The sequence below is a fragment of the Podarcis vaucheri genome (assembly GCF_965113315.1).
Source record: "Podarcis vaucheri genome assembly, chromosome: 2".
NCBI classification, from domain to species: domain Eukaryota; kingdom Metazoa; phylum Chordata; class Lepidosauria; order Squamata; family Lacertidae; genus Podarcis; species Podarcis vaucheri.
The window spans coordinates 131,462,183-131,477,220 of record NC_138760.1 but is presented as its reverse complement, the minus strand read 5'-3'; the positions used below and the strand labels follow the sequence as shown (position 1 = coordinate 131,477,220).

The 15,038-nt window shown below is 43.4% G+C and overlaps 1 protein-coding gene across 1 annotated transcript; it reads right to left on the bottom strand.

The window, feature by feature from the left end:
- Window positions 1–3,156: 3,156 nt before the first annotated feature.
- Window positions 3,157–11,597, bottom strand: LOC309527576 (vomeronasal type-2 receptor 26-like; the record flags this gene model as incomplete). Its single annotated transcript, XM_082214401.1, has 6 exons — window positions 3,157–4,055; window positions 6,250–6,376; window positions 8,031–8,261; window positions 8,408–9,196; window positions 10,420–10,711; window positions 11,389–11,597. The coding sequence occupies 6 exons, from the start codon at window positions 11,595–11,597 to the stop codon at window positions 3,157–3,159; spliced, it is 2,547 nt and encodes an 848-aa protein (XP_082070527.1).
- Window positions 11,598–15,038: the final 3,441 nt, after the last annotated feature.

Here is a 15,038-nt window from a genome sequence, read left to right as displayed (position 1 = left end):
ATCTACCAGGCTTGTAATTCTGTCATAAAACGAGATCAGGTTAGTCTGACATGACCTATTTTTCAGAAATCCATGCTGACTATTGGTGATCACAGCATTCCTTTCTAGGTGCTCACAGACTGTTTGCTTAATGATCTGCTCCAGAATCTTCCCTGCTATTGATGTCAGACTGACTGGGCGGTAATTATTTGGGTCCTCTCTTTTCCCCTTTTTGAAAATAGGGACAACATTTGCCCTCCTCCAGTCTGCCGGGACTTCGCCTGTTCTCCAGGAATTCTCAAAGATGACTGCCAGTGGTTCTGAGATCACATCTGCCAGTTCTTTTAATACTCTTGGATGCAGTTCATCTGGCCCTGGAGACTTGAATACATCTAAACTAGCCAAATATTCTTGTACTATCTCCTTAGTTATTCTGGGCTGTGTTTCCTTTGCTGAATCATTGGCTCCAAATTCTTCAGGTCGGGCATTGTTTTCTTTATTGGAGAACACTGAGGCAAAGAAGGCATTGAGGAGTTCAGCCCTTTCTGTGTCCCCTGTTTGCATTTCACCATCTTCTCCTCTGAGTGACCCCACTGTTTCTTTGTTCTTCCTTTTGCTACGAACATACCCATAAAAGCCTTTTTTGTTGCTTTTAACCTCTCTAGCAAGCCTGAGTTCATTCTGTGCTTTAGCTTTTCTGACTTTGTGTCTACACGTGCTGGCTATTTGTTTGAATTCCTCTTTGGTGATTTCCCCCCTTTTCCCTCTTTTGTACACATCCTTTTTTAATCTTAATTCAGTTAAAAGTTCTTTAGATAGCCACCCTGGCTTCTTTAGGCACCTTCCATGTTTCCGTCTCAATGGTATTGCCTGACGTTGTGCTTTTACTATCTCCGTCTTAACAAACTCCCAGGCATCATGAACTCCCTTTCCTTTTAGTATTGTTGTCCATGGGATCTCACCCAGCACTTCCCTAAGTTTTATGAAGTCGGCTTTCTTAAAGTCAAGAAATTGAATCCTAGTATGCTTGGCTGCTCCTTTCCGCTGTATAGTAAACTTCAGAAGAGCATGATCACTCGCGCCTAATGATCCTTCCACATCTACCCCACTAACCAGGTCATCAACATTGGTTAGGACCAGATCTAAAATGGCTGTTCCTCTTGTTGCTTCTCCCACTTTCTGGACAATGAAGTTGTCTGCAAGGCCAGTGAGGAATCTGTTTGACCTTATGCTCTTGGCTGAGTTTGACGTCCAACAAATATCTGGGTAATTGAAGTCCCCCATTACTACTATCTCCCTTCCTTTTGCATGCTTGGCCATCTGTTCCAGGAAGGCATCATCTATGTCCTCCGTTTGGCTTGGGGATCTATAGTAAACTCCCACAATGAGGTCTCTGTTATTCTTCTCTCCCTTAATTTTGACCCAAATGCTCTCACTTTGGCTTTGAGGATCTATATCTTGGATCTCTTCACAGGTATACACATCCTTGACATATAACGCCACTCCTCCTCCTTTCTTGTCTGGTCTGTTTCTCTGAAATAGATTGTATCCCCCCATTATTACATTCCAATCGTGGGACTTATCCCACCAGGTTTCAGTGATGCCTATTATGTCATATTTAGTTTGCTGTACTAAGAGCTCAAGCTCATCTTGTTTATTTCCCATGCTTTGCGCATTAGTGTACAGACATTGAAGTCCGTTAATCATTCCCCCGTGTCTCTTATTTAAGGATTTTTTCCTCCCACCACTAGGTCCATGTGCTGTTTGCTCCATTTGGTCTATGACATTTGGATGATCATCTTCATTAATTGATAGACTCCTACCTTCAGGAGCACTGTCTCCCTCCCCCACATTAGTCCCCCACATTGCATCTTTGGGAGCTAAAATTGATATAAGACACTGTCTTATTTTCGAGAAAACAGACTGAGCACAGGGCAAGTGACTGTCGCTGACTTCACTCAGTCTAGGACTTACCCAGACCTTACCTGTGGACCACCGTGCCAACTGGCAGCCAGATTACCCCAAAGCCACGCTCCTCCAAGCCTTTGCTTCTGGGCACTGAGCATATACCTGGACTAGCCCCCACATGTCTGGGTCTTGCTTTGTGGGATATATTATCCCTTGATTATGGAAGGGCGACAGAGGAATAAAATAAAAAAATTCCTTCCTGTAGCACCTTAAAGACCAACTAAGTTAGTTCTTGGTATAAGCTTTCGTGTGCATGCACACTTCTTCAGATATCTGAAGAAGTGTGCATGCACACGAAAGCTTATACCAAGAACTAACTTAGTTGGTCTTTAAGGTGCTACAGGAAGGAATTTTTTTATTTTGACTATGGCAGACCAACACGGCTACCCATCTGTAAGAGGAATAAAAGAGATCAAAAGGCCCTGTCGGACCTGTCTGATGTGGCTGCAAATGGAGAAACTGTGGGAAGGGCGCTGTTTCCCGCCTGTGGAGCAGGGTCTAACCATGTGGACATTCTCAAACTCACTGATGTCCTACGTAACGGACCAGTCCTTGAACATTATGGGACATTTAAATGCCATAGAGAGACCAGAGGCTACAAGAGACTAGAGCCCTGCAGGACTTGACATCTTTCCGCAGGGCCTGCAAGACAGAGCTGTTCCACCTGGCCTTTGGTTTGGACTCAGTCTGACCCTTATGTTTCCCCTCCCCTTACAGTTTTGATCCATGGGCTGCTTTTAAAATGAGGCTGCTATATTCAAATGAGCCCTATATTCTAAATACAATGCTTGATTAACCTGGAGGTAGGCTGTATGAATTGTGTATTGATTTGTAATGATTTGTTGGACTGTAATAAAGATTGATTGATTGAATATGTACTGTAAGCCGCCCAGAGTGGCTGGAGAAATTAATAATAATAATAATAATAATAATAATAATAATAATAATAAGTAGTAGTAGTGGTATTAGTTGTATTATCAGAATCCCATACGACTTTTAAAGATATCCCTATGTACCCAGTTTAATATAATTTTCTTCTAATTTAGCTAAGTACATTTTGTACTTTAGTAATTCAGTTTGAAACTTCTTAAGCAGCTTATGAAATCCTGCTATGGGTCATGAACAGTTTTACTCCAGTTGAGATTGTGGCTGGGACTTCTACCTGTACAATTTTATGATATCCCTAGAACTAAGGATCAAATGTCATATTTAGTTTTTTGTTGTCAGGTGCTCCTTTGTGTTCAAACCAGGCCTCAATATAATAATGTAGCATTTGGGAATGAAGATGCAGCCCAGGAGCCCAGCACTGGAGGCCAAGATGGAGAAAACCTGAACGGCTACCATGAATTTTCCCTTTGTGCTCAGGTAGGTGGGCACAAAGGACACCCAAACACTGCAGAAGACCAGCATGCTGAAGGTGATCAGCTTGGCCTCATTGAATGCCCCAGGCAGATTCCTTGCTAAGAAAGCCACTGTGAAGCAGATGGCAGCCAGGAAGCCCATGTAGCCAAGAGAACCATAAAACATGGCAACAGACCCTTCATTGCATTGGACAATGATTTCTTCAAGCTGGGAGCTCAGGTCAAAGTCTGGGAATGGAGGCGAGATCCCCAGCCAGATGGTGCAGATGAGAACTTGCACGCTGGAGCTGGAAATGACAATGGAGTGGGCCAAACTCTTCCCCAGCCATCTCCTCACCTTGTTCCCTGGCTTAGTAGCCAGGAAGGCCAGGACTACAGTGATGGTTTTTGCCAAGACAGAAGAGACAGCAGCTGAGAAGATGATGCAGAAGGCTGTTTGGCGGAGAAGGCAGGTCACGTTCCTTGGCTTTCCAATGAAGAGGAAGGAGGACAAAAAGGAGAGCAGTAGAGAGATGAGGAGGATGTAGGAGAGGTCTCTGTTGTTGGCTTTGACTATTGGAGTTTCTTTGTATTTAGTGAAGATTCCTAACACAAAACCTGTGGTTAAGGATAAGGAGAGAGCAAGGGAAGCCAGGAGGCTCCCCAAACTTTCTTCATAGGACAGGAAGGTAAATATTTTGGGGACACATTGATGTCTATCCTCATTTGGATGCTGATCTTCTGCACATCTGGTGCATTCATTAGCATCTGCATAGAGAAAAACACACTTCGGTATCCTAACATCAGTCACACACCTGAAATTTGCTGACAGCACTATTGCATTTGGTGATTGACAGGTTGGCAGCAGCACCCAACTGCTATTATTCACCGCGAAAAATTAACGTCTAGTGCAAAGACCAGAAAAAAATTATGAACCCCTGGATTAGACAACTGTGGGTTAAATGGACCAATAGATTGACTCAGTATAATGGCAGCTTCTTGTTATGTTTGAATACAGTGGTACCTCTGGTTAAGTACTTAATTTGTTCCGGAGGTTCGTTCTTAACCTGAAACTGTTCTTAACCTGAAGCACCACTTTAGCTAATGGGGCCTCCTGCTGCCGCTGCGCTCCTGGAGCATGATTTCTGTTCTTATCCTGAAGCAAAGTTCTTAACCTGAAGCACTATTTCTGGGTTAGCGGAGTCTGTAACCTGAAGTGTATGTAACCAGAAGTGTATGTAACCTGATTGTAACCACTGTATTGAGAAGCAGATGTGTTAAACCCCAACTTTATTTATATTAAATGGAAGCTAGAATAATAATTTCCAAAATAAAGTATTACATTAGTGTTCCATGATTCCTCCGAGGAAGTTGGAGTAGTATTATTGTGTGGCACTATCTCCTTTCCTGATCTGCTGGGACCTCTCAGAAATTGTCTTTCTGGCCCTAGTGCTGACTGACTCCATGGCAGGACGTGAACCCTCCTGAAGCCACAGGTTTGGTGAACCCAATACACCCTGGCACTCTTGCTCACTTTCCCCTCACTCATCAAGAAAGTCCCCAGGACCTGATTCATTGACACGTGCTCCCTGCAACATTGGAGGTGGCCTTTGAATGCCTTTGAATACTAGTTGCTGCAGATCACATGGGGGAGGGAGGGCTATTCTTTCTATGCAGCAAGTCCTTTCTTATATCCTTAAGTTTTCTTAGGGGTGGGGAAACTATGGAGAGACCTGGTCTGAATAGAGACATTGGATTCATGTCTCATTACACATGCGAAAGCTATTTTTGGTCATCTGCATACTATCCATTGCTATGTTCCTTTATGACTAATTGCAGTCGTTATCAGTCTTCAGATCTGTGTATCTGAAGAAGTGTGCATGCACACGAAAGCTCATAACAAGAACTAACTTAGTTGGTCTTTAAGGTGCTACTGGAAGGAATTTTTTTATTATTTAGTCTTCAGCATATTTACCATACCCATTGAGCTAATCACCCATCTCCTAGTACCCTTCTGAGAAATACCCCACCCCACCCTCCCACTATATACAGTGGTACCTCAGGTTACATACGCTTCAGGTTACAGACTCTGCTAACCCAGAAATAAGAACTTTGCTTCAGGATGAGAACAGAAATTGTGCTCTGGCGGCGTGGCGGCAGCAGGAGGCCCCATTAGCTAAAGTGGTGCTTCAGGTTAAGAACAGTTTCAGGTTAAGTACGGACCTCCAGAACGAATTAAGTACTTAACCTGAGGTACCACTGTATAAGGGTCTGGTGGCTTCTGTTTCAGAGTAGCGCAGACATAGAACAAACTTAGTTGGTCTCTAAGGTGCTACTAGACTATATTTTCCTTTCCTTTCCTTATTTCCAGTGCTATTTTCTAGAAAAAGAGGTGCCTGTCAGGGCATGCTCAGGCAGATCAGCTCCTTTCTGAAGAGGGAGAGACACAGACACCGAGCAGATTACACAAGAGTTACCTAGCTACGAGATAATGGAGAGAGAACAGAAGGGAGGGAACATAGGAGAGTCCGGGGGACCCTCCCACCCCACAAACTAGGAGGTCCATCTGTATTAGAGAACAAAGAATGCAGAGAGGAGAAGGAACTTCTTGTTGGCGCCAGGATGTTGTGCGGGGTAGAAGGGGGAGGATTTAGAGTAGCCAACTGCTCTCCTTGTGCAGTGATGTGGATCTTTGCTTGCAGCCAGATGACGGAATAAAAAGAGTATAAATTATAAAAGGTTCATTAATTCTTATTTGTGCAGTTACCAAAGGGAGGCGAGGACTGTCCACACCTGACAGTGTTTGAATTCATCATGAATGCCTCCATTGTTCTCTGAGAATGCCAATGGTCCCCACCTGACAGATGATGAAACTAGCCATTACTAACATCATGTTTGCAGTAGTTCAAATATTAGCCCCATCCTCCCATCAAAGGCCATTTTCTCTGAGTTCCTCTCCTACCTTCCTGAGTGGAGATGGTTACTTCTGAGCAGGGAGAACAATCATAGCAGCAGGGCGGCTTCCCTTCCTGAACTTTTCTGGAATATCCAGGGAGACAGCTTTCTGTGCATCTTGAACGAGGCACGGTCTAGGCATGAAGAGAAAATTGAGCAAATTAAGGAGAAAGTGATAGGTGCATTTATGCCTTGGGACACAGATAATAGAATTTTGGAAGGATCCCGGAGAGGAGATATTTGCTTCCAACAACCTCAGGTGACCCCAGACCATATTTTGGGCAGTTACATTTTTTGTGTTTTTTTGCAGAGCTGCATGGCAGAGAAACCTTTTGGGTCTACTTCTGCCCCCGCCCTTAACATTGAAATCTCACATTTCTAAGCTACATTAGTATTACAAATTGCAATAGTAGATTAACAGTTAACAAGAAACAGTAGCATGGCATAAACCCTCATATGAACATCAGGAATAAAACAAGTCCTCCATCTGTTGCCATCACATCTGCCAATGTGCTGGTGCCCCTCAGATATCTTTGCATGATGCTGTCTGGGGCGCATGGGAGATGTAGTCCACAATAATTAGAGGGCACCAAGGACAAGAAGCTACAGTTAGAACTGGGTATGGAAAAACTGATTTGTCCAAAATTGGGAAAGGAGTACGACAAGGCTGTATATTGTCTCCCTGCTTATTTAACTTATATGCAGAATTCATCATGCGAAAGGCTGGGCTGGATGAATCCCAAGCCAGAATTAAGATTGCCGGAAGAAAGATCAACAACCTCAGATATGCAGATGACACAACCTTGATGGCAGAAAGTGAGGAGGAATTAAAGAACCTTTTAATGAGGGTGAAAGAGGAGAGCGCAAAATACGGTTTGAAGCTCAACATCAAAAAAAAAACGAAGATCATGGCCACTGGGTCCACCACCTCCTGGCAAATAGAAGGGGAAGAAATGGAGGAAGTGGGAGATATTACTTTCTTGGGCTCCATGATTACTGCAGATGGTGACAGCAGTCACGAAATTAAAAGACGCCTGCTTCTTGGGAGAAAAGCGATGGCAAACCTAGACAGCATCTTAAAAAGCAGAGACATCATCTTGCCAACAAAGGTCCGTATAGTTAAAGCTATGGTTTTCCCAATAGTGATGTATGGAAGTGAGAGCTGGACCATAAAGAAGGCTGATGGCCGAAGAATTGATGCTTTTGAATTATGGTGCTGGAGGAGACTCTTGAGAGTCCCATGGACGGCAAGAAGATCAAACCTATCCATTCTGAAGGAAATCAGCCCTGAGTGCTCACTGGAAAAACAGATCGTGAAGCTGAGGCTCCAATACTATGGCCACCTCATGAGAAGAGAAGACTCCCTGGGAAAGACCCTGATGTTGGGAAAGATGGAGGGCACAAGGAGAAGGGGACGACAGAGGACGAAATGGTTGGACAGTGTTCTCGAAACTACATGCATGAGTTTGACCAAACTGTGGGAGGCAGTGGAAGACAGGAGTGCCTGGCGCGCTGTGGTCCATGGGGTCATGAAGAGTTGGACAGGACTAAACGACTAAACAACAACAAAGCCAGGGAAATGTGTTCTGCTCTGCTTTGGAGATTCTCCTATTTATTTGAAATTTTATACATATTTACTCAAGAGCAGGTTCCACTAAACTCAGTGGGACATAGCTCCAGAGAAGTGCCCACAAGTTTGCAGTCAAAGCCTCATATGTACTATTCAAAATGTTATTAGAGCATAGCTGATGTCATAGTTAATAAAATGACAGATCCAATTTTTCCTACTTTCTTAAATTGCTTGGGCCACACAATTGCTTCTTGGTTAATGGTGAACTTCAGATTTGAGGACTTTAGTCTCTCTATTCTCCCAATTTTCACTCTATCATGAGAGTTATTAGGAAACAGCACCCAATTCACGATATCAAAGTCAACGGCCAGTGCTCCATTCTCATCCAAGTACTGCCCATCAGCTGAAGTATTAGAGTAGAACTGGACTTCTTTCAAGAAACGATGAAGCTAGAATGACAGAGGAAAATCCAGCAATGAGTAAGCAGGGCTGAATTATGTAACATGGTTTCATGTTCTCCCTACATCCTAATCTTCTCTGAATAAGAACTAAAGTATCTCTTGCCTGGATTCATCTGACCATGCTAGATTATTACCTGCCATGGCTGTAGCTTTTGAAGATCCAAGTTGCTTCCACCCAAAATCAACAACCTCTTTGACCTGGATGAATATGCGGCATTTAAAGCTTGAGCCACAGCTTGGATACTCAGGTAATTCACATAGCTGTCTTGGGACTGGATTCTTTCAATCTCTTCCTGGGGCAGCATCTTCACATTATCCTTCTCTCTGCATTTAGTCATACCCCTCACAGACAAGGCATGCCTGGAATAAGAACAATCAAATGCTTCTTCTGAATACTGTTGACTAGCCAATGACATTGGCCCATAGTAGTCCTTCTTCATCCTTTTTTTGGTCTTCATTACAAAGGACAAAGAGCCATGGGCATACCGGAAGCAGTCAATATCATGTAACAACATTTTGTTATGAAAAACTGTGGTTATCCAGACTTTCCCCCCAGTTTGTATCCTTTCAAGTAAGGACTCAACCTCTATGATTATGTAAAGTCCACTTTGAGAGTCTGCAAAGTAAACAAATACATTGACTTGTCTCCACAGGGCAGGTGCTTCATGGGGTATCCATAGCCAAGTTTCTCGTAGTACTCTTTGTGTGAAGGCAACACAAATTTCCCTTTTGTTCATTAGAGGTGTCAAGGTACTCAGGAAGCTTTCCCCATTGTCATTGTCTGGAGCAAAGAGGCCGACCCACGTCCACCTGAAATGCAGGAGGAGTTGGACCATCCCTTGGTACTGCGTTTCTTGGTTTGGTGTCATGCGGTAGACAAAAGGGGACTGGAATTTGTCAGTAAGAGCAAAGCCATAACTGAGCTGGTAAAAGAAGAGAAAGAGAATGATGGCTTGTTTTTCAGAAAAACGATCCAGATGGTAAAACTCTATAATCAAACTTCAATTAAAATGCCTGCTGCAGGAGAAGAAAAGTTTTCAGTAGGCCATATAAAGACAATAGGATGGTCAAATGGTCCCAAGATTTTGGATATAATATCCCTATGGAAGAATGGGATAGATTGTGGAAGGAAGATCTGAGGTTTACTGTGTGCTATACCTTGAAAGAAATTTTTATGTTACATATGTGGTGGAAGTGGAGAAAAGTAAATGAATTTTGGGAGAGAATACATAACGAATTAAAAAAGGTATTTAAGATATCCTTTACAAAAAAAAACCTGAAGCCTTCCTACTAGGGATAATGGGCACCGACATCCCCCAAAATGTGAGGAAAATATTTTTATATGCCACAGTTGCAGCAAGAATGCTAATAGCCAGAAATTGGAAGGGGGACTCAATCCTGACCAAACTGGAGTGGCAAGCAAAATTGCTGGAGAGTTGGCACGAATGAATTCATTGGCAGGTCTGCAGTGACTGCTGCAAAAATGAGGAAAATCATAGGAAAACAAAATAATAGAGATTGATTTGGACTGATAAAGAAATGTGTGACATGTTAAAAGCATTTAGGATCCAGGATGGGCTGATGGGAAGTCATAATAGAAGTTATTTATAATGAAAGAAGCTAATCATGCTGGAATACGTATTATTCTATTTCTGAATGTACACTTTCTTTTGGAATTCAATAAAGCATTTGAAGAAAGAATGAAAGAATGAAAGAAAGACAACAGGAAAGGGGCCTGTCCTCAACTGCAAGGGAGTTCCATAACCCTGGATACCCTCCAACATCTGGGTGAAGAAAAGTCTAAGGAGTAAACCCTGCACAAATCCTAAGTCAGCTGAGTGGTGCTTTGTTTGCCTCCTTCCAGCAGCTCCTGCAGCCAAGCTTGTGCCAAATGTATTGCTCTGCTTTCCTTTGGAGCACAGCAGTGAAGCTGAGAGGGAGGTCTTGTCGTCTGGGCAACCCAGGATTTCTGTACCTACTGCCCAGGCTTGCGCACCATGGAGGTCACTTTGATACTGCCAACAGAGTGGTTTGACTACATCCCAGAGGCTCATTCCATTGTCTTTCAATGACATATGCCAACAACAACAACAACAAGCATGTGGTTAATGTTGCCAGGTGTGTTTCACTTGGGCCAACTGATTACCTGTGGGATCTTGTAGATGCCCAGTATGCTTGCAATGTGTGTGGAAATGTCAAATTCACTCTTTTCAAGAACAGCTAGCAGCCTTTTCTGTTTCCCACAGTGGTAGTTTGGAATATTGATTTTCCCACCAGCAAGCAGGTCTGCCATGGAGTCAGAAGTCAGTCTTCCCTCAGAATAGGTATCATAGATGCTGTAGCCAAGGGTGATGTTGGGTAAGAGACCAGGGTTGTGATTAATATCCCGAACAGCAAGGGAGAAGGAAATAACGTGCGAGTTCTTCCTATCCACCCAGCTGTGAAAAAGTCACATTCTTTTTTGTATTAATCAAAGCAACTATGAAAAGAGGTCAAAGTAGAGCAAAGGGAGACAGAGATCTACCAGTACCTGTGTCTGTAGTATTTTTGCAAGGGAGGAGTGTGGAGGAAAGACCAGAACACAAATCAGCCTCATTTCTGGTGACCTACCAAAAGTCCCTTGAGCCAAATTGACCCCCAGGCTGCATTGCAAATGACTAAGCACAGTTGACATTTACAATTTGCAGCTGCATAGATTTTGTTGTGCATGGGGGAAAGAAATGTGTTCACATTTTATTTACTACAGAAAACTCACAACTCAAACACATCCCAAAGCACTTCCAACCCTTTAGAAAACAAGTTATGCTTTGGAGAGCAGTACATGTCAAAAATACCAATAATTACTTAAAACACATTATAAGCTATGTTGCAACATGGTTTTTCACTAATAATAATAATAATAATAATAATAATAATAATAATAATAATAATAATAATTTATACCCCACCCTTCTGGTTAGGTTTCCCTAGCCAGCATCTGCACAGAAACATAAAACTTGTTAACTAAATGAAATAAATGAACTGAAATGAAATGAAATGAAATTTTTCAAGGATATCAGAAAACAAGTGTATCACGGAAAATGGAAAAATGGAAAATCAATGTAGCATTGCTTACGAGTCAAGTCTGCTGACAGGGGTACTGAAAAAGGTGAAAGGAGGTTGATCGTTAAAGAATCCTGAAAATGTGACTCCACTAATGAGGTGGTCTGCTAGCCAGTAAAAATTTGCAGCCAATATTTCCTCCTTGATTGGATTCAGTGGGCATTTTGCCCTCTGCTGCATCCCATTGGTTGCAAGGGGCAGCAACACAAGCAGTGTTATCATTCTGGGTCTACCTGCTACGCTTTCCTTATAGCTGTTCCATCAAACATTAGCTGCTGGTCTTAATAAGGATAAGGATACTACTACTACTACTACTACTACTACTACTACTACTACTATATTATTTATACCCTGCCTATCTGGCTGTATTTCCCCAGCCCCTCTGGGCAGCTTCCAACAAAATATTAAAATATAATAGTCTGTTAAACATTAAAAGCTTCCCTAAACAGGGCTGCCTTCAGATGTCTTCTAAAAGTCTGGTGGTTGTTCTTCTCTTTGGCATCTGGTGGGAGGGTGTTCCACAGGGCGGGTGCCACTACCGAGAAGGCCCTCTGCCTGGTTCCCTGTAACTTGGCTTCTTGCAGCAAGGGAACCGCCAGAAGGCCCTCGGAGCTGGACCTCAGTGTCTGGGCAAACGATGGGGGTGAAGATGCTCCTTGAGGTAAACTGGACCGAGGGCGTCTTTCCTGGAAAGCCAGTCAGTCAAAATTTCTGATCTAGAAGGCAGCATCACACAGATGTAGCTTCCCACTTCACCTGCTCTATGTCTTGGCCCCCAGGATTTGTGTCACTATATATATATATATATATATATATTACATCCAACCTTTCAGGCACCGTTGAATAAAAAACTTCCTGCTGCCCTTAATTGCAATATTTACCTTATTGGTCCCAAAGGCAATATTCAACAGGTGAGGTGGGGGCTACTTGGACTCAGGAAAGAATAAAAATAGGTCACTGTGATTGTGATTATTGTTAAGGGAATAAAGTTGCCCCCTGCAACTTTATGGGAGCAGGTGCAGGGCAGGAGAAAACATGTTTACTCAACAGGCTGCCACGGATCATGAAGGGTAAAGGTGACTTTGGCAAAACATGATTGACATCAGAAGAGCCTTGATGTTGGATTAGGCCAAAGGCCCACAATGTCCAGCATCCTGTTCTCACAATGGCCAACCAGTTGACACAAAGGGAGACCCACAAGCTGGAGATGCCATTTTCCTACCTCCAAAGGAGGAGCGATAACATAGCGGTTAAGAGTGGTGGACTCATAATCTGGTGAACCAGGTTCGCTTCCCTGCTCTTCCACCTGCAGCTGCTGGGTGACCTTGTCACACTTCTCTGAAGTCTCTCAGCCCCACTCACCTCACAGAGTGTTTGTTGTGGGGGAAGAAGGGAAAGGAGAATGTTAGCCACTTTGAGACTCCTTAGGGAGACTCTCAAATCCAAACTCTCCTCTTCTTCTCTGCCCTGGTTCCCTGTAACTTCACTTGTTGCAGTGAGGGAACTAGCAAAAGGCCCTCAAAGGGGGACTTCAGTGTCCAGGCAGAATGTCTGAGTGTAGATGTTCCTTCAGGTATACATGGCAGAGGCCAGTTAGGTCAGCACCAACACTTTGAATTGTGCTCAGCAATGTACTAAGAGCCTCTGAAGATCCTTTAGGACCGATGCTTTATGGTCTTGGCGGCCACTCCCAGTCAACTAGTCTAGCTGCCGCATTGTGGATTAGTTGTAGTTTCCGAGTCACCTTCAAGGGTAGCCCCATGTAAAGCACATTGTAGTAGTCCAAGCGGAAAATAACCAGGGCTTGAACCCCTCTGGGGAGACTGTGGGCAGTTAGGGTCTCAGTCAGTATCTTAAAAAGTTCATACACATTTACAAATAGTTTATGAGAAGAGAGATGAATTTGGCAGATGATTCTTGATGAGGATGAAAAATGCAAGACTAGGAGAAAACTAGGACATGGAAGGACATGACTGAAGTTTTGGTTTTGGACTGGACATGGACATTGATTGTACATAGTCAGATAAGAGACAAATGGTCTCAGAAAATTAAAGTTGTCAGACTTGTAGATAAAGAGAACTTGGTAAAGTTTTGTGACATCTATGGCAATTGTCCATAGAAGATCCCAGGGCTGTTCAAAAGGGGAATTCAAATCAGGCGCACCGACTTCTACCCAATATTATGGGTGCCCAGTGTGTACTTCCATAAAGAAGGCTGATCACCGAAGAATTGATGCTTTTGAATTATGGTGTTGGAGGAGACTCTTGAGAGTCCCATGGACTGCAAGAAGATCAAACCTCTCCATTCTGAAGGAAATCAGCCCTGAGTGCTCCCTGGAAGGACAGATCCTGAAGCTGAGGCTCCAAGACTTTGGCCACCTCATGAGAAGAGAAGACTCCCTGGAAAAGACCCTGATGCTGGGAAAGATGGAGGGCACAAGGAGAAGGGGACAACGGAGGACGAGATGGTTGGACAGTGTTCTCGAAGCTACCAGCATGAGTTTGACCAAACTGCGGGAGGCAGTGGAAGACAGGAGGGCCTGGCGTGCTCTGGTCCATGGGGTCATGAAGAGTCGGACGCGACTAAATGACTACACAACAACAAAAGTGTGTACTTGTGACGTCATGTGTGTTTGTGATGTCACATCTTCGCTGCAAAAGGCAGGTCTGACATCTCCAATGTTGGACCACCCTAAACTTCCCACAATTCTTCCTCCCTTGTGCTGAATGGGTTTTCATCAGGTGTGAACATGCCATGTCTTGTTTTTGTTTATCTGACCCAGTAACTTGGAATTGGATCCATTTCACGTTCATTGGACACATGACCACCTATTGTAAATATTCATACCCTTACCACACTGGTTCTTTAAGGGGAGGAGAAACCCTTTTTCTCTCCCCTTCTCTTATTGCTGTTTGGCTCTGCATTAAGCTGCTTCTTCTGCTGCTGACCACTAGGTGCCATCCCTTTTGCACCTCATCCATTAACAACTCTGCTGCTGGATAAAGTGAGTAGACCAACCCAGCAATAATGGGAGCTCTCAGTTAAGATGAAATTCTCAACTCTGCCCCTTCTATCACTATTAGACACTCAGGGCCTACTTTGTTTTACCCAAGCTTCTAGTTAAACCAGAGCCTGGTACAAAATGATGACTATGGGGAGGGGCACCATAGAACATCAGATGAGCCCTGCACCTATGTTGGGATGAATAAGGCTAATATAGTCCAGCATCCTGTTTTCACATCAGCCAAACAGATACACAAAGCATGCCTGTAAGCACACTGGAGCTGACTTCTGCAGCAATCTCCCAATGTGTAATTCAGAACTAAGGTCCAGGATTCCTCTGAGCACATGCTCACATCAGGAATTTATTTTTAGCACCAGAATTTGGGATTATATTGTAGTCACACAAAATTACACTCCTAATTCCCATCAATTTATCCTTACTGAGCAACCTCATTGAGGGATATGGTGGAGAAGGCCTTTTTTGTTGTTTGCTGTGCAGGATTTTAATTTACGGTCAGCCCTCTAATGGTGTGAGATTAATCAAACTGAGATGTCTGACTGCGGGCAGCAATCGTACGGATTCTAGACAGATGAGGGGCTTGTCAGTTATTAAGACCATGCAGAAAGACACCAGAAATAATGACATAAAAGGAGATTTTA